This window comes from Lampetra fluviatilis, chromosome 56 (genome assembly GCF_964198595.1).
Source record: "Lampetra fluviatilis chromosome 56, kcLamFluv1.1, whole genome shotgun sequence".
Lineage (NCBI taxonomy): Eukaryota > Metazoa > Chordata > Hyperoartia > Petromyzontiformes > Petromyzontidae > Lampetra > Lampetra fluviatilis.
Genome location: NC_136330.1, coordinates 8,607,581 through 8,634,447, shown reverse-complemented (window position 1 = coordinate 8,634,447; position 26,867 = coordinate 8,607,581). Strand labels below are relative to the sequence as shown.

At 59.2% G+C, this 26,867-nt stretch overlaps 1 protein-coding gene across 5 annotated transcripts in view; it reads right to left on the bottom strand.

Moving 5' to 3' along the window:
- Positions 1-26,867, bottom strand: part of LOC144950172 (unconventional myosin-VIIa-like) — a 129,048-nt gene that overhangs the window by 44,668 nt on the left and 57,513 nt on the right. For 4 of the 5 annotated variants that reach the window (XR_013640350.1, XM_078880246.1, XM_078880244.1 and 1 more), the window contains 9 exons: positions 25,066-25,173; positions 24,046-24,255; positions 23,470-23,688; positions 22,971-23,144; positions 12,289-12,327; positions 7,099-7,191; positions 6,037-6,164; positions 4,577-4,703; positions 4,086-4,205 (listed from right to left, as the gene is read on the bottom strand). Coding sequence is in view for 4 of the 5 variants with exons in the window: in XM_078880246.1 (XP_078736372.1) it covers positions 4,086-4,205; positions 4,577-4,703; positions 6,037-6,164; positions 7,099-7,191; positions 12,289-12,327; positions 22,971-23,144; positions 23,470-23,688; positions 24,046-24,255; positions 25,066-25,173 (1,218 nt within the window). In the remaining variant the exon portion in view is untranslated. The remainder of the gene's footprint in view (positions 1-4,085; positions 4,206-4,576; positions 4,704-6,036; positions 6,165-7,098; positions 7,192-12,288; positions 12,328-22,970; positions 23,145-23,469; positions 23,689-24,045; positions 24,256-25,065; positions 25,174-26,867) is intronic. The other variant, XM_078880242.1, reaches the window with a different exon arrangement.

Below are 26,867 nucleotides of genomic sequence, written 5' to 3'. Positions count from 1 at the left end.
GCGGAGCGGGGCGGGGCGGGGAGGAGGGGGGGGCACAGGGGGAGGGGGGGCACGGGGGGCATGGGGGGGGGGCACGGGGGGCATGGGGGTGAGCGACGGGCGAGCACGTGACACCGCGCACCACCGCACCGCTCTCTCGCGCAACACTCGCACCACGCTCTCACCATACTCGCGCACTCCGTGTGTGTGCGTGTGGGTGTGTGTGTGCGTGTGTGCGTGCGTGTGTGTGCGCGTGTGTGTGCGTGTGTGTGTGCGTGTGCGTGTGCGCGTGTGTGCGTTTGTGTGTGTGTGTGTGCGTGTGTGTGTGTGCGTGTGTGTGTGCGTGTGTGTATGTGTGCGTGTGTGCGGAGGAGGCTCGTGAAGGACGCTACTGGGCAGTTGGAGGCAGTCGGCCTCCAACAACAACGGAGGGCGGAGGAGCGACGCTCACAACAACGAGCGGAGCGCCGGGTGGCTAAAGCACAGCAAGTTGGCACAGTAGGGGGCACAGGTGGTGCATCAGCCAGTCATCTCAGTCAGCCAACCCATGGCACCTGCTGGGTCTGTCCCGTGACCTCCTATCAGCAGCGAGCCATCGACACTTCACGTGGCCTCACAAAGTGCACCTGGCCTGGCACAGGCACCGCAGTGACGTCACCTCCACTTAGTGGCGAATGTCGGGTATTGGTGACCAGTGTGCGTGCGTGTGGGTGCGTGCGTGCTGGCGTCGTGTGCGTGTGTGTGGGTGCGTGTGTGCGTGTGTGTGGGTGCGTGTGTGCGTGTGTGTGGATGCGTGTGTGCGTGTGTGTGGGTGCGTGCGTGCTGGCGTCGTGTGCGTGTGTGTGGGTGCGTGTGTGCGCGTGTGTGGGTGCGTGCTGGTTGGCGTCGTGCACGTGTGTGTGTGTGCGCGTGTGTGTGCTGGCGTCGTGTGTGGGTGCGTGTGTGTGTGTGCGCGTGTGTGCGCGTGTGCGTGAGTGCGTGCGTGTGCCCGTGCGTGTGTGTGCGTGTGTGTGCGTGCGTGCGTGCGCGTGTGTGTGCATGCGTGCGTGTGTGCGTGTGGGTATGTGTGTGCGTGTGTGCGTGTGGGTATGTGTGTGTGTGCGTGTGTGCGTGTGGGTATGTGTGTGCGTGTGTGTGTGCGTGTGGGTGTGTGTGTGTGCGTGCGTGCGTGTGTGCGTGTGGGTATGTGTGTGCGTGTGTGTGTGCGTGTGTGTGTGTGGGTCCTACCTCCTCGCGGTGCCGGACGGGCAACACTGTCGTGGACAGTGCTGTGGGGGGAGGGCCAATGCCCATTGGCCTCTCCCCTCATGGCGTCTGTGACTACCACAGTGGCTAAACGGGGGCTCTGGACGGGTGCGAGGGGCTGGTAACCCCTCCACCTTCAATTAACCACCACTAAACTACGAATTAAACATAAACCTGTAACTTATAAGCTTGTGCCGGAGGCCCCGGGGGGTCAGGCTTTTATGACGTCTCCTGGCCAAACCCCATTTGGCGGAGCCAGGAGATTGAATTTTCACCCTCGCCTACAGCATCCCACGTCAGAGAATGAGGAGGTTTACCGCAGCCTTCGCTCGGAGGTTCGGAGAGCCGTAAGGCGCTGTAAGGATGGGTGGTGGTCGCGGGTTGCTGAGGAGATGGAGTCTGCCTCAGTGGCCCGCGATCACAAATCACTATTTAACTCCATCAAAAAAGTAACCTGCAGCGCCACACCTATTACCATCATTAGAGGAAAAAACGGTGATCCAATCTCCGACCCCCAGGAACAGGTTTGCAGATTTGCTGAGCATTTCTGTGAGGTCCTGGGGGAGGGAAAATCTCTCAGCCAGGAAAACATCATGGCACAAAGTGGGGATAACCCTGCTGAGGCTGCGGTGCCTCAAATATTGGAAGAGGTCACCCCCTGTGAGTGGCTGGCTGAGGTACCAGCTGTTGAGGAAGTACTGAGGGCGATCCGGAGTCTGAGACCAGGGAAGGCACCGGGCAGAGATGATCTCCCAAGCGAAATGCTGAGGGAGGGTGGCGTTTGTGCACAGACTGCCCTATATGACATCATAACAACAGTCTGGACCACTGGACGGGTTCCGCAGGACTGGAAGGATGCCCTGGTGGTCCCCCTCTTTAAGAAGGGGGACCGGACCGACTGTAACAACTACAGGGGCATCTCACTCCTCAGTGTGCCGGGTAAGGTCCTGGCAAGGATTATTCAATATCGCCTTGCTAGGCACGCTGAGGAGAGGCTTGCGGAGCCCCAATGCGGTTTCAGGAAAGGGCGGTCCTGCACAGATGCCATATTTTCTGTCCGTCTGCTACAGCAGAGGTGTAGGGAATTCCAAAAAGACCTACATCTCTGCTTTATTGACCTGGTCAAGGCCTATGATACCATCAGTAGGACTGGGCTCTGGGTTGTTCTTCGTGCTTTCGGAGTCCCTGACCCTCTGCTCACGATCATTAAGGACCTTCATGATGGTGAGCGGGCCCGGGTAAAACTACGTGGCCGGGAGTCGGAGCCTTTCCCTGTACACCTTGGGGTGCGACAGGGATGTCCTCTGGCTCCCACATTATTTAACATCTATTTCGACTGCGTAGTTCGTGAAGCCTTCAATAGCTGTACCGGGGGAATTACCATTTGGTACAGATATAATGGGAGGCTGATCGACGCCCGGGTGCGATCAAGGGATGGCTCCCTATTGGTCAACCACGTTATGTATGCCGATGATTTGGTAATAGCTGCTCATTCAGAAGAGGAGTTGGAGACGCTGCTGCTGAGACTGGAGCGTGCCACTAAGAGGTGGGGCCTTACCATCAGCCCCACCAAAACTAAGCACCTGCCTGGGTATTTTGTACCATCGGGCACTCCACCCCCACAACTCCCAATCGGTGATGGGGCAGTTGTGGAGAGAGTGGAGAGTTTTCCATACCTGGGCAGTGTGCTCATGACCGGCTCCAGTTTATCAGCAGAGGTCTCACTCCGAATCAGTCGAGCGGCAATATCTTTTCATCGGTTGCGTAACGCTGTGTGGAAGCTACCTGGTCTGTCGCTCCGCACGAAGCTTCAGGTCTTCTCGGCCACGGTCATTCCCTCCCTTCTCTACGCTTGCGAAACGTGGACCCCCCTAGTGGAGCATCTTCGCCGGTTGGAAACATTTAGGCTGGCCTGCCTACGATCCATCCTGGGTTTAACCAGGCTGGATCGTGTGAGGAGCTCACAAGTCCTTGAAAGATCTGGGCAAAGTCCCATCAGTGAGCTCCTCCGGCAGGCAAGGCTGCGTTGGCTGGGTCATGTAGCCCGCATGCCCAGCCACCGCATGCCTAAACAGCTTTTGTTCGGCCGGATCGAGGGGGCTAAACGGGCGCGGCACGGGCTAGAGAAGAGATGGAGTGATGTGGTACAGGAGGACGTGGAGCTGAGTGGACTTGCTGATGACTGGTACCAGCGGTGTCAAGATCGGCCTCAGTGGAGGAGGCTCGTGAAGGACGCTACTGGGCAGTTGGAGGCAGTCGCCCTCCAACAACAACGGAGGGTGGAGGAGCGACGCTCACAACAACGAGCGGAGCGCCGGGTGGCTAAAGCACAGCAAGTTGGCACAGTAGGGGGCACAGGTGGTGCATCAGCCAGTCATCTCGGTCATCTCGGTCAGTCGACCCGTGGCACCTGGGTCTGCCCCGTGACCTCCTGCCAGCGGGCTTTCGACACTTCACGTGGCCTCAGGGTGCACATGGCCTGGCACAAGCGTCGTGGTGACGTCACCGCCACTTAGTGGCGAATGGCGGTTGTTGTTGTTGTTGTGTGTGTGTGGGTGTGTGTGTGTGTGCACCTGCAGGTCCAGCCAGCTGGGGGGCTGTGTGCGTGTGTGTGTGCATGTGTATGTGCATGTGTGTGCGTGTGTGCGTGTGTGCGTGTGTGTGTGTGTGTGTGCGTGTGTGTGCGTGTGTGTGTATACCTGCAGCTCCAGCCAGCTGGGGGGCTGCGTGCGTGTGTGTGTGCATGTGTGTGTGCGTGTGTGTGCGTGTGTGCGTGTGTGTGCGTGTGTGTGCGTGTGCGTGTGTGTGCGTGTGTGTGCGTGCGTGTGTGTGCGTGTGTGTGCGTGTGTGTGTGCGTGTACCTGCAGCTCCAGCCAGCTGGGGGGCTGTGTGCGGTGGCCATTGGCGAAGGTGCGGCGGAGGCGCTCCTCACAGTACGGAGCGTATCCTGGGGGGCCCTCGCCAATGAAGTTACGCAGATACTGGGGGGAAGGGGCACGGGGGGGGGCACGGGGGGGGGGCACGGGGGTGGGCACGGGGGGGGCACGGGGGGGGGCACAGGGGGGGGGCACGGGGGGGGGTACGGAGACACAAATCACAGGGGCTCAGCATGGCGCGGCAGCCTCCGCCCCGCTCCCTCCCACACGCTCGTCTATCCAGACGCAAGTCCGTCCACCGCGCACACCGCACACGCCTGATGCTTGGTAATGACGGAGAGCTGGGCCCATCTGTGCCGTCCGCCCTGCTGGTCACCAGCGCTCCCCACTACTCTGCTCCCACCACCGCTCCTCACCGCCCCTCACCGCCCCTCACCGTTCCTCACCGCCCCTCACCGCCCCTCACCGCCCCTCACCTTGACGAACTTGTGCGAGGGGGAGAAGCAGCCGACGCACAGCGACATGAGGATCCAGCCGCGTGCGTGGCTGCTGCGCGACGGGTTCTGGTTCAGCTGCTTGCAGATCTGGCAGTAGATCTCGTCCCTGCGGAGACGCACGGGGGGAGGGGTGGGGGGCACGGGGGGGGGGTGGGGGGCACGGGGGGGGGGTGGGGGGCACGGGGGGGGGGTGGGGGGCACGGGGGGGGGGGCGTGTGGGGTTGATGGCGACCGCGGAGAGTGAGACGAGTGGTGGGAGTGGTGGGAGTGGTGGGAGCGGTGGGAGTGGTGGGAGTGGTGGGAGTGGTGGGAGCGGTGGGAGTGGCGGGAGTGGTGGGAGTGGTGGAGTGGTGAGAGTGGTGGGAGCGGTGGGAGCGGTGGGAGTGGTGGGAGTGGTGGGAGTGGTGGGAGCGGTGGGAGTGGTGGGAGTGGTGGGAGTGGTGGGAGCGGTGGGAGTGGCGGGAGTGGTGGGAGTGGTGGAGTGGTGAGAGTGGTGGGAGCGGTGGGAGCGGTGGGAGTGGTGGGAGTGGTGGGAGTGGTGGGAGCGGTGCGAGTGGTGGGAGTGGTGGGAGCGGTGGGAGTGGTGGGAGCGGTGGGAGTGGTGGGAGTGGTGGGAGCGGTGGGAGTGGTGAGAGCGGTGGGGTGGTGGGAGTGGTGGGAGCGGTGGGAGTGGTGGGAGTGGTGGGAGCGGTGGGAGCGGTGGGGGTGGTGGAAGTGGTGGGAGCGGTGGGAGTGGTGGGAGTGGCGGGAGTGGTGGGAGCGGTGGGAGTGGTGGGAGTGGTGGGAGTGGTGAGAGCGGTGGGGGTGGTGGGAGTGGTGGGAGTGGTGGGGACGGTGGGAGTGGTGGGAGTGGTGGGAGTGGTGAGAGCGGTGGGGGTGGTGGGGGTGGTGGGAGTGGTGGGAGTGGTGGGGACGGTGGGAGTGGTGGGAGTGGTGGGAGCGGTGGGAGTGGTGGGAGTGGTGGGAGTGGTGGGAGCGGTGGGAGTGGCGGGAGTGGTGGGAGTGGTGGAGTGGTGGGAGTGGTGGGAGCGGTGGGAGCGGTGGGAGTGGTGGGAGTGGTGGGAGTGGTGGGAGCGGTGCGAGTGGTGGGAGTGGTGGGAGCGGTGGGAGTGGTGGGAGCGGTGGGAGTGGTGGGAGTGGTGGGAGCGGTGGGAGTGGTGAGAGCGGTGGGGTGGTGGGAGTGGTGGGAGCGGTGGGAGTGGTGGGAGTGGTGGGAGCGGTGGGAGCGGTGGGGGTGGTGGAAGTGGTGGGAGCGGTGGGAGTGGTGGGAGTGGCGGGAGTGGTGGGAGCGGTGGGAGTGGTGGGAGTGGTGGGAGTGGTGAGAGCGGTGGGGGTGGTGGGGGTGGTGGGAGTGGTGGGAGTGGTGGGAGCGGTGGGGGTGGTGGGGGTGGTGGGGACGGTGGGAGTGGTGGGAGTGGTGGGAGCGGTGGGGGCCGTACCGGATGCCCGGGCGAAGGATGCCGTTGCCGATGACGAAGTGAAGCTTGTCGAGGTTGGAGGTGGGGCGGTCCTCCAGCATCGAGTTCCCGTGCACGAGGCCCTCCACGTCGCTCAGCCTCTTGGTCACCTACAAAGACAAAGATCCACCACCCCCCGTGTAGCCTTAGCAGGCTGTTGGGGCAAGTGCTGTCAGCGAGTAGCACCTATGAAGGCCGGCAAAGGTTCACGAGGGGAGTGGGTGGCCAGCACTACGCCCGGCCGCCTTTGTCTCCCCAGCGGTGATGTTTTTTACACACCGCACCCAGGTGCTCATTTGTGGCTGAGTCGACCTAGGGCAGGTCCAGGACCGATTCAGATAATCGTCGCAGGTGTTGGCCGTGAGCGGGGATCGAACTCGGGCAGCCAGGTTTGTTGCGCAGCGTCGCGCTACCCGCTACACTACCGCTCCCCACATATACACACACACACACAGATGCACACATTCACAAACCAAGACATTCACACACACACTCACACACATTCACACACACACTCACACACATTCACATTCTCACACATTCACACACACACATTTACACACACACATTCACACACGCACCCACATTCACACACACATTCACACACACACACATTCACACACACTCACACACACACACGCAACACACATTCACACACATTCTCACACGCACTCACACACACACGCATTCACACACACACTCACACACACTCACACACACACGCATTCACACACACACACACATTCACACACACACACTCACACACACACTCACACACACACACAAACACAAACACTCACACACTCACATAAACACACTCACACACATGCATTCACACACACTCACTCACACACATTCACACACGCATTCACACACACACTCACACACGCACACACGCATTCACACACACTCACACACACACACACGCAACACACATTCACACACACGCATTCACACTCGCACACACACATTCACACACACATTCACACACTCACTCACACACGCACACACGCATTCACACTCGCACACACATGGCCTCTCTACCTCCTCCGTGAGCTTCGACTTCTTCTTGAGCGTCATGGAGATGAGCTTGTGGCGCACACTCGCCTTCTTGGCATGCGCCTCCACAGGGGCAGCCTGGGGAGGGCAGCACACACACACACTCAGTAGGGGCAGCACACACACACACACTCAGTAGGGGCAGCACACACACACACTCAGTAGGGGCAGCACACACACACACACACACTCAGTAGGGGCAGCACACACACACACACTCAGTAGGGGCAGCACACACACACACTCAGTAGGGGCAGCACACACACACACTCAGTAGGGGCACACACACACTCAGTAGGGGCAGCACACACACACACACTCAGTAGGGGCAGCACACACACACACACATTCAGTAGGGGCAGCACACACATACACACTCAGTAGGAGTAGCACACACACACTCACTAGGGGCAGCACACACACACTCAGTAGGGGCAGCACACACACACACTCAGTAGGAGTAGCACACACACACACTCAGTAGGAGTAGCACACACACACTCAGTAGGAGTAGCACACACACACACTCAGTAGGGGCAGCACACACACACACACACTCAGTAGGGGCAGCACACACACACACACTCAGTAGGGGCAGCACACACACACTCAGTAGGGGCAGCACACACACACACACACACACTCAGTAGGGGCAGCACACACACACACTCAGTAGGAGTAGCACACACACACTCAGTAGGAGTAGCACACACACACTCAGTAGGAGTAGCACACACACACTCAGTAGGAGTAGCACACACACACACTCAGTAGGGGCAGCACACACACACACACACTCAGTAGGGGCAGCACACACACACACACACTCAGTAGGGGCAGCACACACACACTCAGTAGGGGCAGCACACACACACACACTCAGTAGGGGCAGCACACATACACACTCAGTAGGAGTAGCACACACACACTCAGTAGGAGCAGCACACACACACTCAGTAGGAGTAGCACACACACACACTCAGTAGGGGCAGCACACACACACACTCAGTAGGGGCAGCACACACACACACACTCAGTAGGGGCAGCACACACACACTCAGTAGGGGCAGCACACACACACACACTCACTCAGTAGGGGCAGCACACACACACACTCAGTAGGGGCAGCACACACACACTCAGTAGGGGCAGCACACACACACACACACTCAGTAGGGGCAGCACACACACACACTCAGTAGGGGCAGCACACACACACACATTCAGTAGGGGCAGCACACACACACACATTCAGTAGGGGCCACACACACACTCAGTAGGGGCAGCACACACACACACACTCAGTAGGGGCAGCACACACACACACACACTCAGTAGGAGCAGCACACACACACTCAGTAGGGGCAGCACACACACACTCAGTAGGGGCAGCACACACACACACACTCAGTATAAGCAGCACACACACACTCAGTAGGAGTAGCACACACACACACACTCAGTAGGGGCAGCACACACACACACTCAGTAGGGGCAGCACACACACACTCAGTAGGGGCAGCACACACACACACTCAGTAGGGGCAGCACACACACACTCAGTAGGGGAAGCACACACACACTCAGTAGGGGCAGCACACATACACACACACACTCAGTAGGGGCAGCACACACACACTCAGTATAAGCAGCACACACACTCAGTAGGAGTAGCACACACACACACACTCAGTAGGGGCAGCACACACACACACTCAGTAGGGGCAGCACACACACATACACTCAGTAGGGGCAGCACATACACACACACTCAGTAGGAGTAGCACACACACACACTCAGTAGGAGTAGCACACACACACACTCAGTAGGAGTAGCACACACACGCACATTCACTAGGGGCAGCACACACACACACTCAGTAGGGGCAGCACACACACACACTCAGTAGGAGTAGCACACACATACTCAGTAGGAGTAGCACACACACACACACTCAGTAGGAGTAGCACACACACACACACTCAGTAGGAGTAACACACACACACTCAGTAGGAGTAGCACACACACACACTCAGTAGGAGTAGCACACACACACTCAGTAGGAGTAGTACACACACACACTCAGTAGGGGCAGCACACACACACACACACAGTAGGAGTAGCACACACACACACTCAGTAGGGGCAGCACACACACGCACTCAGTAGGGGCAGCACACACACTCAGTAGAAGCAGCACACACACACACAGTAGGAGTAGCACACACACACACAGTAGGAGTAGCGCACACACACACACTCAGTAGGGGCAGCACACACACACTCAGTAAGAGTAGCACACACACACACTGAGTATCACACACACACACTCAGTAGGAGTAGCGCACACACACACTCAGTAGGCGTAGCACACACACACACTCAGTAGAAGTAGCACACACACACACTGAGTAGCACACACACACTCAGTAGGAGTAGCACACACACACACTCAGTAGGAGTAGCACACACACTCAGTAGGGGCAGCACACACACACTCAGTAGGGGCAGCACACACACACACACTCAGTAGGGGCAGCACACACACACACACACTCAGTAGGGGCAGCACACACACACTCAATAGGGGCAGCACACACACACACACACACTCAGTAGGGGCAGCACACACACACACTCAGTAGGGGCAGCACATACACACACACTCAGTAGGAGTAGCACACACACACACTCAGTAGGAGTAGCGCACACACACACACTCAGTAGGAGTAGCACACACACGCACATTCACTAGGGGCAGCACACACACACACTCAGTAGGGGCAGCACACACACACACTCAGTAGGAGTAGCACACACATACTCAGTAGGAGTAGCACACACACACTCAGTAGGAGTAGCACACACACACACACTCAGTAGGAGTAGCACACACACACACTCAGTAGGAGTAGCACACACACACACACTCAGTAGGAGTAGCACACACACACACTCAGTAGGAGTAACACACACACACTCAGTAGGAGTAGTACACACACACACTCAGTAGGGGCAGCACACACACACACAGTAGGAGTAGCACACACACACACTCAGTAGGGGCAGCACACACACGCACTCAGTAGGGGCAGCACACACTCAGTAGGGGCAGCACACACACACACACACACAGTAGGAGTAGCACACACACACACAGTAGGAGTAGCGCACACACACACACTCAGTAGGGGCAGCACACACACTCAGTAGGGGCAGCACACACACACTCAGTAAGAGTAGCACACACACACACTGAGTAGCACACACACACTCAGTAGGAGTAGCGCACACACACTCAGTAGGCGTAGCACACACACACACTCAGTAGAAGTAGCACACACACACACTGAGTAGCACACACACACTCAGTAGGAGTAGCACACACACACACTCAGTAGGAGTAGCACACACACTCAGTAGGGGCAGCACACACACACTCAGTAGGGGCAGCACACACACACTCAGTAGGGGCAGCACACACACACTCAGTAAGAGTAGCACACACACACACTGAGTAGCACACACACTCAGTAGGAGTAGCGCACACACACACTCAGTAGGCGTAGCACACACACACACTCAGTAGAAGTAGCACACACACACACTGAGTAGCACACACACACTCAGTAGGAGTAGCACACACACACACTCAGTAGGAGTAGCACACACACTCAGTAGGAGTAGCACACACACTCAGTAGGGGCAGCACACACACACTCAGTAAGAGTAGCACACACACACACTGAGTAGCACACACACACACTCAGTAGGAGTAGCGCACACACACACTCAGTAGGCGTAGCGCACACACACACACTCAGTAGAAGTAGCACACACACACACACTGAGTAGCACACACACACACTCAGTAGGAGTAGCACACACACTCAGTAGGGGCAGCACACACACACACTGAGTAGCACACACACACACTCAGTAGGAGTAGCACACACACACTCAGTAGGCGTAGCACACACACACACTCAGTAGAAGTAGCACACACACACACTGAGTAGCACACACACACACTCAGTAGGAGTAGCACACACACACACTCAGTAGGAGTAGCACACACACTCAGTAGGGGCAGCACACACACACACTGAGTAGCACACACACACACTCAGTAGGAGTAGCACACACACACTCAGTAGGCGTAGCACACACACACACTCAGTAGAAGTAGCACACACACACTGAGTAGCACACACACACACTCAGTAGGGGCAGCACACACACACACTCAGTAGGAGTAGCACACACACACTCAGTAGGGGCAGCACACACACACACGCTGGTGAGTTGCCGATATCATCACCAGACCCCACACCACATGCATGAAGGAACGAGCGCGACATGGAAGACACCCACACGGCACAACCACGCAAACTGAACCATTAAAACAGGGATCTATTTGACCAGGCGAGGCCCACTGAGCTGTCTAGCTGTTATTTTCACGAGCGATCTGGCCACAAATGAAAGCTCAACCAAGTGGCTTATCGCGTGGAAATGTATAGCAGCCAAAAACTCTAAACGCGTGGTCATTCTAAATGTGGAGGGGAAAACCGGAGAAAAATCCACGCGACCACGGGGAGAGACGCAGACTCCAACTGCACAGCAGCAGCAGCAGCAGGCGTCAGGGTGGGGATCGAACCCACGGCCTCCTGCACACCAGGCGAGGTGGTCAACATCCCCTGGCACGTGGCAGCGCGCGATGGGCACGTGGCGTGCGCAGGCGGGGAGCAAGGCGGCCCCCGTGTGCGTCGCGTGAACCGAACACGCCACGAGCCGTCCCTCAAGGACCGCACCGCGGCCGCCTCCTTTCTCAGCGTCGCCACCGAAACCTTGTGCACGGCAACCACGGCAACCACGGCAACTACGGCAACTACGGCAAGCGCGCGGCAACCACGGCAAGCGCACGGCACAGCACCCGGCAAGCCGGCAGGAAGCGCAGTCCCTCGCGACACCGTCTCCCGCGCGCTCCCTCGCGGCTCCCGGCGGCGGGGCAGGGGGGGGCAGGGGGGCAGGGGGGGCAGGGGGGGGGCAGCGAGGGTGGAGCGCGGCGAGGGTGCGGTGGGAGTGGAGGGGCAGCGGACACACACACACTCACTAGGGGCAGCGCACACGCACGAGGGGTAACACACACGGATATTTCAGGGAGCGGGGGAGACCTTTCTGTGGAAGCCTCCCGACTCCATGTGCACCATCGTCTTGTGGGTGGGGCGTGAGCACACGACGACACAACGGGGGAGAAGACGGGGTCACGGGGGGGTCAGGAGGTCACGGGGGGGGGGGTCAGGAGGTCACGGGGGGGTCAGGAGGTCACGGGGGAGGTCAGGAGGTCACGGGGGGGGGGGGTCAGCGCGACACAGAGCCCGGGGACACGCGGGCGATCGCACGTGGACACGTGGGGGATCTGCGTGCAAGTGCGTACGTGTGCGGTGCGTGCGTGTGTGTACGTGTGCGGTGCGTGCGTGTGTGTACGTGTGCGGTGCGTGCGTGTGTGTACGTGTGCTGTGCGTGTGCGTACGTGTGCGGTGCGTGCGTGTGTGTACGTGTGCTGTGCGTGTGTGTGTGTGTACGTGTGCTGTGCGTGCGTGTGTGTACGTGCGCTGTGCGTGCGTGTGTGTACGTGTGCTGTGCGTGTGCGTACGTGTGCGGTGCATGCGTGTGTGTACGTGTGCGGTGCGTGCGTGTGTGTACGTGTGCTGTGCGTGTGCGTGCGTGTGCGGTGCGTGCGTGTGTGTACGTGTGCTGTGCGTGTGTGTGTGTACGTGTGCTGTGCGCGTGTGTGTGTACGTGTGCGGTGCGTGCGTGTGTGTACGTGTGCGGTGCGTGCGTGTGTGTACGTGTGCGGTGCGTGTGTGTGTGTACGTGTGCGGTGCGTGCGTGTGTGTACGTGTGCGGTGCGTGCGTGTGTGTACTGTGCTGTGCGTGTGTGTGTACGTGTGCGGTGCGTGTGTGTGTGTACGTGTGCGATGCGTGTGTGTGTGTACGTGTGCGGTGCGTGCGTGTGTGTACGTGTGCTGTGCGTGTGTGTGTGTACGTGTGCTGTACGTGCGTGTGTGTACGTGTGCGGTGCGTGTGTGTACGTGTGCTGTGCGTGCATGTGCGTACGTGTGCGGTGCGTGCGTGTGTGTACGTGTGCGGTGCGTGCATGTGCGTACGTGTGCGGTGCGTGCATGTGCGTACGTGTGCGGTGCGTGCGTGTGCGTACGTGTGCGGTGCGTGCGTGTGTGTACGTGTGCGGTGCGTGCGTGTGTGTACGTGTGCGGTGCGTGCGTGTGCGTACGTGTGCGGTGCGTGCGTGTGCGTACGTGTGCGGTGCGTGCATGTGCGTACGTGTGCGGTGCATGCGTGTGTGTACGTGTGCGGTGCGTGCGTGTGTGTACGTGTGCTGTGCGTGTGCGTGCGTGTGCGGTGCGTGCGTGTGTGTACGTGTGCTGTGCGTGTGTGTGTGTACGTGTGCTGTGCGCGTGTGTGTGTACGTGTGCGGTGCGTGCGTGTGTGTACGTGTGCGGTGCGTGCGTGTGTGTACGTGTGCGGTGCGTGTGTGTACGTGTGCGGTGCGTGCGTGTGTGTACGTGTGCGGTGCGTGCGTGTGTGTACTGTGCTGTGCGTGTGTGTGTACGTGTGCAGTGCGTGTGTGTGTGTACGTGTGCGATGCGTGCGTGTGTGTACGTGTGCGGTGCGTGCGTGTGTGTACGTGTGCTGTGCGTGTGTGTGTGTACGTGTGCTGTACGTGCGTGTGTGTACGTGTGCTGTGCGTGCATGTGTGTACGTGTGCGGTGCGTGCGTGTGTGTACGTGTGCTGTGCGTGCATGTGCGTACGTGTGCGGTGCGTGCGTGTGTGTACGTGTGCGCTGCGTGCATGTGCGTACGTGTGCGGTGCGTGCGTGTGCGTACGTGTGCGGTGCGTGCGTGTGCGTACGTGTGCGGTGCGTGCGTGTGCGTACGTGTGCGGTGCGTGCGTGTGCGTACGTGTGCGGTGCGTGCGTGTGCGTACGTGTGCGGTGCGTGCGTGTGTGTACGTGTGCGGTGCGTGCGTGTGTGTACGTGTGCGGTGCGTGCGTGTGCGTACGTGTGCGGTGCGTGCATGTGCGTACGTGTGCGGTGCGTGCATGTGCGTACGTGTGCGGTGCGTGCGTGTGTGTACGTGTGCGGTGCGTGCGTGTGCGTACGTGTGCGGTGCGTGCATGTGCGTACGTGTGCGGTGCGTGTATGTAGGGAGCGGTATTGTAGCGTTAGCGCTAAGCTGCGCTACGAACCCGGCTAGCCGAGTTCGATTCCCCACGTGACGATTATGTGAAACGGTCCTGTGCCTCCCCTGGGTCGACTCAGCCTAAAATGAGTACCTGGTGCGGTGTGTAAACATCGCCACTGGGGAGACAAAGGCGGCCGGGCGTGGTGCTGGCCACCCAGCCCCCTCGTGTGCCGCTCAGGTCTTCATACTCTTAGGCTTTTTCGGTAAAGTCACCACGTAGGTAAAAATAGAAATAATAGAAATAATAATAGAAATAGAATAATAAATCACGACGTTTCGGAGACAACACAAGTCTCCGTCATCAGGTGGGACCGTCACAGCTAGATTTACTGTATCAAGTGAGGCAAAATTCCAAAAGACAAGCTCTTAAATACAAGTTAAGGGGGGGGGAGGGGCTTATCTGAATGTGGTAGCCAATGAATGGAACGTGTTGGGGGGGCGGGCGGGGTTAAAGGAGAACAACAGGTGCACTTGTTGTTGTAACCGGCGTTGGCTGACAATCCAAATACAAAAGGCACCACTGTTAAACGCTGGGGATGTCAACACTCGGTAAAGTAGAATAATACCTGTCAAATAAGATGGTCCAAATATGTGTAGTTAAGTCTTTTTTACATGTGTAGAGGTGTTACGGGAGGGCGAACAAACACACCAGGGGTGGTGATGCCACACGCGGAAGGATGCTAACATCCACGTCCGCACCGTTTAGCCTGGGGGGCTGTGACGGCACTGTGATCCCCCACGGCCCCACCCCTCGGGGGGGAGTTGCTATACAAGGCGGTGAGCCGGTGGGGGAGTTGCTATACAAGGCGGTGAGCCGGTGGGGGAGTTGCTATACGAGGCGGTGAGCCGGTGAGGGAGTTGCTATACAAGGCGGTGAGCCGGTGGGGGAGTTGCTATACAAGGCGGTGAGCCGGTGAGGGAGTTGCTATACGAGGCGGTGAGCCGGTGGGGGAGTTGCTATACAAGGCGGTGAGCCGGTGGGGGAGTTGCTATACGAGGCGGTGAGTCGGTGGGGGAGTTGCTATACAAGGCGGTGAGCCGGTGAGGGAGTTGCTATACAAGGCGGTGAGCCGGTGGGGGAGTTGCTATACAAGGCGGTGAGCCGGTGGGGGAGTTGCTATACAAGGCGGTGAGCCGGTGGGGGAGTTGCTATACGAGGCGGTGAGCCGGTGGGGGAGTTGCTATACGAGGCGGTGAGCCGGTGGGGGAGTTGCTATACGAGGCGGTGAGCCGGAGGGCTCGGGGTTCAGTGTTCAGCTTAAACCAGTGAAGAGCGAAGACCGGCTGGATAGGCCCTGGGACTCCCCTGGATCGCCGTCCTTCTAAGGACCGACCAGGGCAAGCCAGTGGCGTGGCCCCGAGAGCCCAGAGCCGATGCTCTTGTAAGAGCCGGTCTGGTGACTCAGAGTGCCGTGATCCCAGCTTGGCCAGAGCGGGATCAGCTAGCCTCCCCTAGCTCTCGAGTGGAGGACCTGGGAGTAGGCTAGCCGGGATAGAGATAGTGGGATCTCCCTGTTAGACGGGTGAAGGGGCCGATACCCCTTCGAGTGTTGTGTAATGCGAGCGTAAACGGCCTCGCGGATATGACGTAACAGGGGGGATGAGTTGGGTCACGTGGGGAGAAGGGAGAGCTCTCAAGGGCAGGAACCGGAAGAGCCGGGAAGAGAGTGTAAGGATAAAGACAGGAGGAGGCTACGCAGGGCAGGAGGTGGGAAGTGGCGTGATCGCCACAGGTCGGGACTCGGCACCGTTGGCCAGCGGTGTCCGGGCACGGGGGAGATGGAGAGCAGCGGTGGGGCTGCAGACAGAGCAGCCGAGGGGCTGCAGATCGAGGGCGGAGAGGCTGAGAGGAAAGCCAGCAGTGGAGCTGCATCAGGAGCCAGCAGCAGGACTGCGGGAGCGACGGCAGCAGAGGGGCTGCCGAGCGGGAGGTGGAGGAGACTGAGCGAGGCGCCGTGCGGGCAAAGTTGTACGATCACAAATAAAGGACAACGGAGCCAGACCCAGTGAAAGAGTCCTTTATTACACTGGTGTCAGAAGTGAAACGGCATGTCAAAACAGCTCAGAAGAAAGAATATCCCCGCACCATCGTCTGCTACATCTTCCGACGACGACGACCTTCCTCAGGCAGTGGACCTGCCTGCAATGGAGGAGGAAATCCGAGCGGGAACGAGTGGTGGCCCGGGAGTGCAAGATGTCGCCGCGTCGGTGGATCCGCCCACGCCGGAGGACGCTGACCTGCGATGGAGACAGATGGCGGCCCAGCTGGAGACTTTGAAGACCGTATTGGCGCAACTGTGCGACCTCGTCACGCCGGCGACGGTGTCGGGGAGGCCAGGGGGTGAGCGGCAGGCCGCGGCCTTGCCTGCGCCGCCAGCGCTCTCTGCCACGCGGCGCGAGGACGCCATCTTGGGCGTGGCGGGGGAAGAACCGCGGGAAGCCGCCATCTTGCGCCCTCCGCGGCGGGAAGCCGCCATCTTTGACACGTTGCGGTGCGACGCCATCTTGAATATGCCACGCGACGCGCCGTCTGCGGAGGACGGCGGAGCGAGGAGTCGCAGCCGTCACTTGACAACAGTTAAAGAATTTTCGATTGGAGGCGATTGGAGTGCATTCGCCTGCAGATTTTTAGCGGCGGTGCGCTCCGCCAGATGGACTGACGCAGAGGCCCTGGAAGTTCTGCCAACTCTTCTCGACGACGAGTCGGTCAGATTTTTCCATTCCATCAAGGCCGAGAAAAAGAAGACACTGAGAGGAGTTTTTGACGAGATGGCGGATGCGTACGAGCCACTGGATGACGCTCACCGACGATTCGTTCGGCGCCAGCGGGAACCCGAAGAGTCGCCGGTGGCATACAGGGGTGCTGTCTTGGAATAAGCCATGGCCGCATACCCTGAGACGGAGCCTGACCTACTGGAACCCCTGATTTTGGGCAAGATGCTTGAGCTGTCGAGAGATGTGGGGATCCCTATGCCGGTGTGCGGCCATGAGAAGCTGACGTCTCGGGCGGCTGCAAAGTGTTTGGATGCCCAGTTTAATCTGCGCCGTTGGAAGCAGGTGACAGCGTGGACGGGGGGCCCATCGTCGAAGGGGGTGCCGTGGGTTGGGATCCCAAGAAGGCGGTGTACGTTCCTGACGGGGGGGCCCGCAGGAACTGACAGCCGCCTCTGCGCAGTGGCCGGCCCGCGGTGGACCGGGGCCACGATCTGCGCCGCCGATGCGGGAGCGTCGGGATGGGGGGAGTGCGGTGCGTCGTAATGACATCGAGTGCTTCCGCTGCGGTCGCAAGGGCCATTACGCCAGGGACTGCTGGGCCCGTATCCCAGGGCCGCCCCAGCAGGAGGCCTCGACCGCAGACGTGCCGCGGAAGGACCCTCCTGGACAGGCAAGTCGGTGCGCACCAGACACCCGGCAAGGCTTGGTACCTCATTCATCACCGTTGCCGCGCGATCCGGGTGTTGTTAACAACGGGAGGCCACCGACTGGCCCATGTCGCTCGGTAACGCAGTGGCGTAAATTGGCACGGCGGGTTGTCGCGGCCGCTACTGGTTCGTCCACTGTCCCGGGTTCTATACTGGGGGTTGACGTGCGCATGTTAGTGGATTCCGGTGCGTCCGCGACGATTATATCTGATGTCATTTTCCATCTGTTGGGCATCCCACCGGATGCTGTGCGTTGCAGCGAACGGGGGAAGTATGGGCATTGTGGGCCAGGTGGACGCCAATATATCCATCGGGGGGGTGTCGGCCTCGGGAATTGTGTTGATCTTGAGGTCCCTTGCGGTTCTGTGTTTGTTGGGAACTGATTTTCTGGCCAAAATGCCCATTCTAATAAGAGTTAATCAAAATTGTATTGAATTACCGGGGGGTCGAAAATTACATTTTTGCCGTCGCCCTGGGGGCGACCCGCTCCTGTCTGCCAGGTGCAGGCGCTATCCGAGGTATCTGTGGACATTCCACCTGGCTCACAAATGCTTATCCCCTTGCGATATCGGAAACCGGTGCCTGGTCGGGAAGGAGCGCCTGGGGTTTTGTTATCGCCGTCTGCAGCCATAACGGGCGGATCGGCGCTGGTCGGGGCGCAAACTATTATCCGGCCGGACCAGCAGCCATTTTTGCAGGTGCTTAATGGGAGTACGGAAAATGTTTGCGTGCCGGCCGTTCACGGCCCAGGACCATCTGGGCCGTCGGGATATGGTTGCCGGAGTTTCGGGCCCTGCGGCCCCAGATGATCGCTGGATCGCCGAATTTTGCGGAGAAAATTCTTCCCTGTCCGGGGAACAGCGATCCGCGCTTCGCGCGCTATTGTTGAGTTATTCAGATGTGTTTAGCTCCGACGATTTGGACTTGGGACGCACCTCCCTGCTTTCCCATCATATTGACACGGGGGACGCTGCTCCGATTCGGTTGAACTCGCATCGGATGAGTCCAGCGGAGCGAGACCATGTTCACGGAGCAGTGGATGACATGTTGGCTGCGGACATAATATCTCCGTCTAACAGCCCATGGGGCGCGCCTGTAGTCTTGGTCAAAAAGAAAGACGGGAAATTGCGATTTTGCATCGATTTTCGCAAATTGAACAAAGTGTCCGTGGCGGATGCGTACCCCCTGCCGCGTATGGATGATTCCCTCGATGCCTTGTCGGGGGCAAAGTTCTTTTCAATGCTGGATCTCTCTTCGGGATTCTGGCAGCTTCCCCTCGATGAGTCCTCGCGGGAAAAGACTGCTTTCCGTACGCCGCAGGGTCTATTTCAATTGAATTGTCTTCCGATGGGGTTGAATGCTGCCCCCGCCACATTTCAGAGGTTGATGGAACTGGTATTAACGGGGTTGCAGTGGGAGACATGTCTGATATATTTAGACGATATTATCGTCTTCAGCCGCACATTTGACGAACATTTACTGAGACTGGAGGCGGTGTTCGCCAGGATGCGCTCCGCCAATCTGAAATTTAAACCTAAGAAATGTCACCTACTGCAACGCTCCGTGCGCTATTTGGGACATATAGTCAGTGCCGACGGGGTTGCCACGGATCCGGAAAAGACAGCGTGCGTCCGTGACTGGCCAACCCCGGCCACAGTGGGGAATGTGCATCGCTTTTTGGGGTTTGCCTCATATTATCGTAGGTTCGTTCCCAATTTCGCAACGATCGCGAGGCCTCTGCACCTCCTTACGGGTAAGGGACGGAAATTCAGTTGGGGACCGCCAGAGGAGACGGCGTTTAAGGGCCTGCGCGATCGGTTGGCAATGGCGCCGACGTTGGACTATCCCGATTTTGATCACCCTTTCATTCTGGACACGGACGCGAGTGACACGGGCATTGGGGCCGTGCTGTCACAGTCCAAAGGTGGTGTAGAAAGCGTGGTGGCGTACGGTAGCCGTGTTTTGTCCCCCGCCGAAACCCGCTACTGCGTCACTCGCCGGGAACTTTTGGCTATCGTCTATTTTCTACGCCAATTTCGACCGTATCTCTACGGCCGTTCGTTTATTGTACGCACGGATTATGCGGCTTTACAATATGCTCTGAAGGTAGACCAACCATCTGGCCAGCTGGCACGATGGTTGGACACTCTGCAGGAGTTTCCCTTCCAAATTCAACATCGGAAGGGGGTGCGTCACGCGAATGCGGACGCGCTCTCCAGGTTGCCGCAGCGATCCCCTTGCGCTTGCGCATCGGGGACGCATAGGTGTACGCCGATCCAGCAGCCCCCTCGGCCTATTGTGTTGGCGGTCGAGGTGCCTGAGGCTCTAGTGTGCCCGGGACCGGCCGATGGGATTTTGAATCTTCCACGGGCTGTGTGGATTCGTGAACAAATGCTTGACGACTCGTTGACGACCCTGCGGAGTTGGGCTGCAAAGGGAGGGGGGGGACTGGTTTCCGGGGGGACGCCGGGGACCGCTCTCTGCGACGGACTGCTGATGTGGAGGGAGGGGTTACAGGATCGCTGGCGTCTTGTAGTACCGGCGTCATTACGGTACGAATTGATTAGGACTCTGCATTGCGACACGCTGTTACACCTGGGGGTGCAGAAGACCTTATTGACGTTGCAGCGAGATTACTTTTGGCACGGCATGACGACGGATGTCGTCGGGCACGTTCGCGCGTGTCCCGAATGTGCCCGGCGGAAGCCGCCTAAACACCCATATGTGCCGCCGATACAGTCTATTCAAGTGTCTCGAGTTAACGAGTTGGTGGCGTTGGATATTTTGGGACCCTTCCCGCCATCCGCTAAGGGTAATAAATACTTGCTAGTTGGGGTGGAGTATCTCTCCCGCTGGCCGATGGCCTGGCCCTTGCCCGACCAGTCGGCGGCGTCCATTACGGACGCCTTTCTATTTGGATATGTCATGGACAAGGGGGCGCCGGAGAGGCTGCTTACGGATCAGGGCCGGAATTTTTCTTCTAAATTGTTGGGGGAGGTGTGCGCGGCTCTGGGAACTAAAAAGATCCGGACATCTCCCTACCACCCGCAGACGGATGGCATGGTTGAACGGCTAAATCGGACTCTGTCCGCCATGCTGTGTCACACGGTTAATGAAAAGCAAGCGGACTGGGATTTGCACATCCCTGGGGTACTCTCGGCATACCGGATGACGCCTCACGTGTCCACAGGATATTCTCCGTTTTTTCTCATGTACGGTCGCGAAAACGTGCCGCCAATGGATGTGCAGTTGGGAACAGGAGTGAGAGGACCTATTAAGCCTCTCCCTGATTACAATCAAGACGCCGTTCGCCGCGTCGCTGAGGCGCGGGAGGGGGGCCGCATGGCTACGGCCAAAACCCAGGCCTGGAACGAACGGTGCGCTCGACGCTCGAAGGGGAAGTGCCCCTGGAAGGTGGGGGACATGGCTTGGCTGCATTGCCCGCAGGTGCGGGCAGGGACCTCCCCTAAATTACATAAACCATGGCAGGGGCCTGTTAGGCTCATCGAGGTTCCCAACTCCCAGTCCGCGCGCGTTCGGTTCGGATCTCGGCGCTGGTACGTCCATACGTCTCGCTTAAAACCATACGTGGCCCCTCGAACGGATGCGTCATCTCCTGATGTTGCCTTGCCGGTGTCTGTTGCTGCCGACGCACCCTTGTCTGTGCCTGTTGACCCTGCAAGAGCGCCTGTCATGCCTTTTACAGACAAACCGGCCGTGACACTGCAGGAGACAGGGGACTCTGCTCTGGGTGGGCCTACCACGGCTGCGGGGACACCTGGCCCCGCGCCCCTCCAACCCCACCACAGACATGGTTGCGGGACGCCCCGGACTCTGGTCCTTCGGGGGAACGGGACCTTGGCGTTGGCAGGCCTCCAATAGCGACAGGCGGTTTTGATCCTGTCGCTCCTAAAACCCCGTCGCGTTCTCGGTCTGCAGGGGGGCCGCCGCTCGTCCAGGACGGGCCGGCGACCCGCACGCGGTCGAAGTCCTTTACTTTTCGTTGATTAATGTTGTTCTCGTTCTTGTTGTTATATTCGTTGCATTCTCCGTTGTCCGTTCATGGCTGATGGTTGGTGGTCACTCGCATTACTTGGTTGTTTCAGCCGAGGACGGCTGGAATTTTCTCCACGGGGGAGGGTGGTGTAATGCGAGCGAAAACGGCCTCACGGATATGACGTAACAGGGGGGAGGAGTTGGGTCACGTGGGGAGAAGGGAGAGCTCTTAAGGGCAGGAACCGGAAGAGCCGGGAAGAGAGTGTAAGGATAAAGACAGGAGGAGGCCACGCAGGGCAGGAGGTGGGAAGTGGCGTGATCGCCACAGGTCGGGACTCGGCACCGTTGGCCAGCGGTGTCCGGGCACGGGGGAGACGGAGAGCAGCGGTGGGGCTGCAGAGAGAGCAGCCGAGGGGCTGCAGATCGAGGGCGGAGAGGCTGAGAGGAAAGCCAGCAGCGGAGCTGCATCGGGAGCCAGCAGCAGGACTGCGGGAGCGACGGCAGCAGAGGGGCTGCCGAGCGGGAGGTGGAGGAGACTCTGAGCGAGGCGCCGTGCGGGCAAAGTTGTACGAACACAAATAAAGGACAACGGAGACAGACCCAGTGAAAGAGTCCTTTATTACAGTTGTATACCTTGGCCTGTGCTGAGTGAAACGTTTAATAAATAAGTGTGCCTCCGACTACGTCGTCCACGTCTCATTGAATGTACTACACATGGTTAATAACATCTTTCCAATGGTTACTCAGTTTGTACCCATCATCACGGTTGAAGTTATGTCTGTGTTTATATATCTGGATGGCTTCATGTACAAACCTCTGATGGTCACCAGAAGATTTGCAGAGCACCTTGGTCTCGGAGTTTTGCCTCACTTGAGACAGTAAATCTGGCTGTGACGGTCCCACCTGATGATGGAGACTTGTGTTGCCTCCGAAACGTCGTGATTTATTATTGTATTTCTATTATTACTTTAATTAATTTTATTTTAATCTTTTACCTACGTGACTTTACCGAAAAAACCTAAGAGTATGAATCCTTGCAGTCGCCGAAAGCTTCAAATCTAGAATTAAGTTCAGGTCTTCATAGGTGCTCGCTAACAGCACTTGCTCCAACGGCGTGTTACAGGCTACACGGGGTGTCTGTGTCTGTGTGCGTGTCTGTGTGCGTGTCCACCTCCTCGCCCTGCACGCTGGGGCCGTCCCTGCGCTGGCTGCGCTTGCCGAGCGTCTCGTAGATCTTGGTCATCACCGGCACGTTCTCGCTGCCGTCCGACAGCGCCGTGTGGTAGCGCGGCTCGGGGAGGTCTCCCATGAAGCGCAGGATCGTCACCCACACGGCCAGCGACGCCTGCAGCACGCGGGGGACACGCGGGGGACACACGGGGGAGAAGGGGTCACGTGGGGGACACGCGGGGTCAAGGTGACACGCGGGGGTCATGCGGGGGTCACGTGGGGGTCACGTGGGGGTCAAGGGGACACGCGGGGGACACGCACGGGGAGTCACAGGGGGCATGTGGGGGACGCACGGGGAGAGACACGGGGACACCTCACCCCTGAGCTCACCCCTGTCCCCACCTTGCACCTCACCATTCCTCCGTACCACTAACTCACCGCTTACAACCTCCCCTCACCACCTCACCCCCCCCCCCCGCCCCTCGCCCCCCCCCCCTCACCAGCTGGTCTCCCTCGTCGTCGTGGAAGAGCAGCGGCTGCTTGAGGGCTCGCCGCACGTAGGCGTGGGAGCTGGTGCCCTGGAAGTAGGTGGCGGCGAACTTGGCGAAGGTGTGCAGCGCCAGCTCCTCCGCGTCGCAGTCCCCCTCCTCCTCGGGCAGAGGCGGAGCCGCGTCCAGGTCCGCTTCCTCCAGCCCGTGGCGACGCCCACCCTCAAGGTCCTGCGGCGGTGCCGGGGGGGGGGCAGGCGGGGGGCGGATGCGGGGAGAGGTGTGGGGAGAGACGCGGGGGGAGAGACGTGGGGGGAGAGACACGGGGGGAGAGACGTGGGGGGAGAGACACGGGGAGAGGTGTGGGGAGAGACGCAGGGGGGGGAGCCACGGGGAGACACGGGGGGAGACGCGGGGGGAGACACGGGGAGAGGTAGGGGGAGAGACGTGGGGGGAGACGTGGGGAGAGGTGTGGGGGGAGACGGGGGGAGAGACGCGGGGGGAGGCGGGGGGAGAAACGCGGGGGGAGACGTGTGGGGGGAGACACAGGGAGAGACGCAGGGGAGACGGGGGGAGAGAGGCTCGCACCTCGAATCCGCAGGGCGGCTGTCCGTCGGTGCCAGGCGCGGTGGACGTGGCGCCCAGGAATCCGAAGACGCGGTCCACCATGTCGGAGTCGCTGACGGGCTGGTTGCGCGAGCGCTCGTCCTGGAAGACGCGCTCCTTCTTCTGGCGCAGCTCCTCGCGCTCGCGCACCGCACGCTCCGCCTCCTCACGCGCCAGCTGCTCCAGCCGCTCCTGCTCACTCGCGGCGGGGGGGGGTGAGTGAGTGAGGGTGAGTCAGGGTGAGTTGTGGTGAGTGGTGGTGAGTGTTGGTGAGTGAGTCAGGGTGAGTGAGTCAGGGTGAGCCGGGGTGAGTGAGTCAGGGTGAGTCAGGGTGAGTTGTGGTGAGCCATGGTGAGCCGGGGTGAGTGAGTCAGGGTGAGTATGGGTGAGTCAGGGTGAGTGGTGGTGAGTGGTGGTGAGTGGTGAGTGGTGGTGAGTGTTGGTGAGTGAGTCAGGGTGAGTAAGTGAGGGTGAGTGAGTGTGGGTGAGTGAGTGCGGGTAAGTGAGTGTGAGTGAGTGAGGGTGGGTGAGCGAGTCAGGGTGAGTGAGGGTGAGTTGTGGTGAGCCATGGTGAGTCGTGGTGAGTGAGGCTGACTCGGGGTGAGTGAGGGTGAGTGAGGGTGAGTGAGGGTGAGTGGTGGTGAGTGGTGAGTGGTGGTGAGTGGTGAGTGGTGGTGAGTGGTGGAGAGTGGTGAGTGGTGGTGAGTGGTGGTGAGTGGTGGTGGTGAGTGGTAGTGGTGAGTGGTGGTGAGTGGTGGTGAGTGTGGTGAGTGTGGTGGTGAGTGGTGGTGAGTGTGGTGAGTGTGGTGAGTGTGGTGGTGAGTGTGGTGGTGAGGGTGGTGAGTGAGTGTGGTGAGTATGGTGAGTATGGTGAGTGAGTGTGGTGAGTGTGGTGAGTGGTGGTGGTGAGTGTGGTGAGTGTGGTGAGGGTGGTGAGTGTGGTGAGTGTGGTGAGTGTGGTGAGTGAGTGTGGTGAGTGTGGTGAGGGTGGTGAGTGTGCACCTGGTGCTTGCGCTCTGCCTCCTGCTTGGCGCGCTTGACGCTCATCTCCTTCCGGAGACGCTCCTCCTCCGCCAGACGCTGCGTCTCCGCCTCCACGCGGCGCTTGTACTGCAACACCACACTCACCACACTCACTCACCACACTCACTCACCACACTCACCACACTCACCACACTCACTCACCACACTCACCACACTCACTCACCACACTCACCACACTCACTCACCACACTCACCACACTCACTCACCACACTCACCATACTCACTCACCACACTCACCACACTCACTCACCACACTCACTCACCAGACTCACCACACTCACTCACCACACTCACTCACCACACTCACTCACCACACTCACCACACTCACCACACTCACCACACTCACTCACCACACTCACTCACCACACTCACCACACTCACTCACCACACTCACCACACTCACTCACCACACTCACTCACCACACTCACCACACTCACTCACCACACTCACCACACTCACTCACCACACTCACCACACTCACTCACCACACTCACTCACCACACTCACTCACCACACTCACTCACCACACTCACTCACCACACTCACCACACTCACTCATCACACTCACTCACCACACTCACTCTCCACACTCACTCACCACACTCACTCACCACACTCACTCACCACACTCACTCACCACACTCACTCACCACACTCACCACACTCACCACACTCACTCACCACACTCACTCACCACACTCACTCACCACACTCACCACACTCACCACACTCACTCACCACACTCACTCACCACACTCACCACACTCACCACACTCACCACACTCACTCACCACACTCACCATCACTCACCACACTCACCACACTCACTCACCACACTCACCATACTCACTCACCACATTCACTCACCACACTCACCACACTCACCACTCTCACTCACCACACTCAGTCACCACACTCACCACACTCACTCACCACACTCACTCACCACACTCTCCACACTCACTCACCACACTCACCACACTCACTCACCACACTCACTCACCACACCCACTCACCACACTCACCACACTCACTCACCACACTCACTCACCACACTCACCACACTCACTCACTACACTCACCACACTCACCACACTCACTCACCACACTCACTCACCACACTCACTCACCACACTCACTCACCACACTCACCACACTCACTCACCACACTCACTCACCACACTCACTCACCACACTCACTCACCACACTCACCACACTCACTACACTCACCACACTCACCACACTCACTCACCACACTCACCACCACACTCACCACACTCACCACACTCACTCACCACACTCACCACACTCACCACACTCACTCACGACACTCACCACACTCACTCACCACACTCACCACACTCACTCACCACACTCACTCACCACACTCACCACACTCACTCACCACACTCACTCACCACACTCACTCACCACACTCACTCACCACACTCACTCACCACACTCACCACACTCACCACACTCACCACACTCACTCACCACACTCACTCACCACACTCACCACACTCACCACACTCACTGACCACACTCACATACCACATTCACTCACCACTCACCACACTCACTCACCACACTCACCACCATCACTCACTCACCACACTCACTCACCACACTCACTCACCACACTCACCACACTCACTCACCACACTCACCACACTCACTCACCACACTCACTCACCACACTCACTCACCACGCTCACCACACTCACCACACTCACTCACCATGCTCACTCACTCA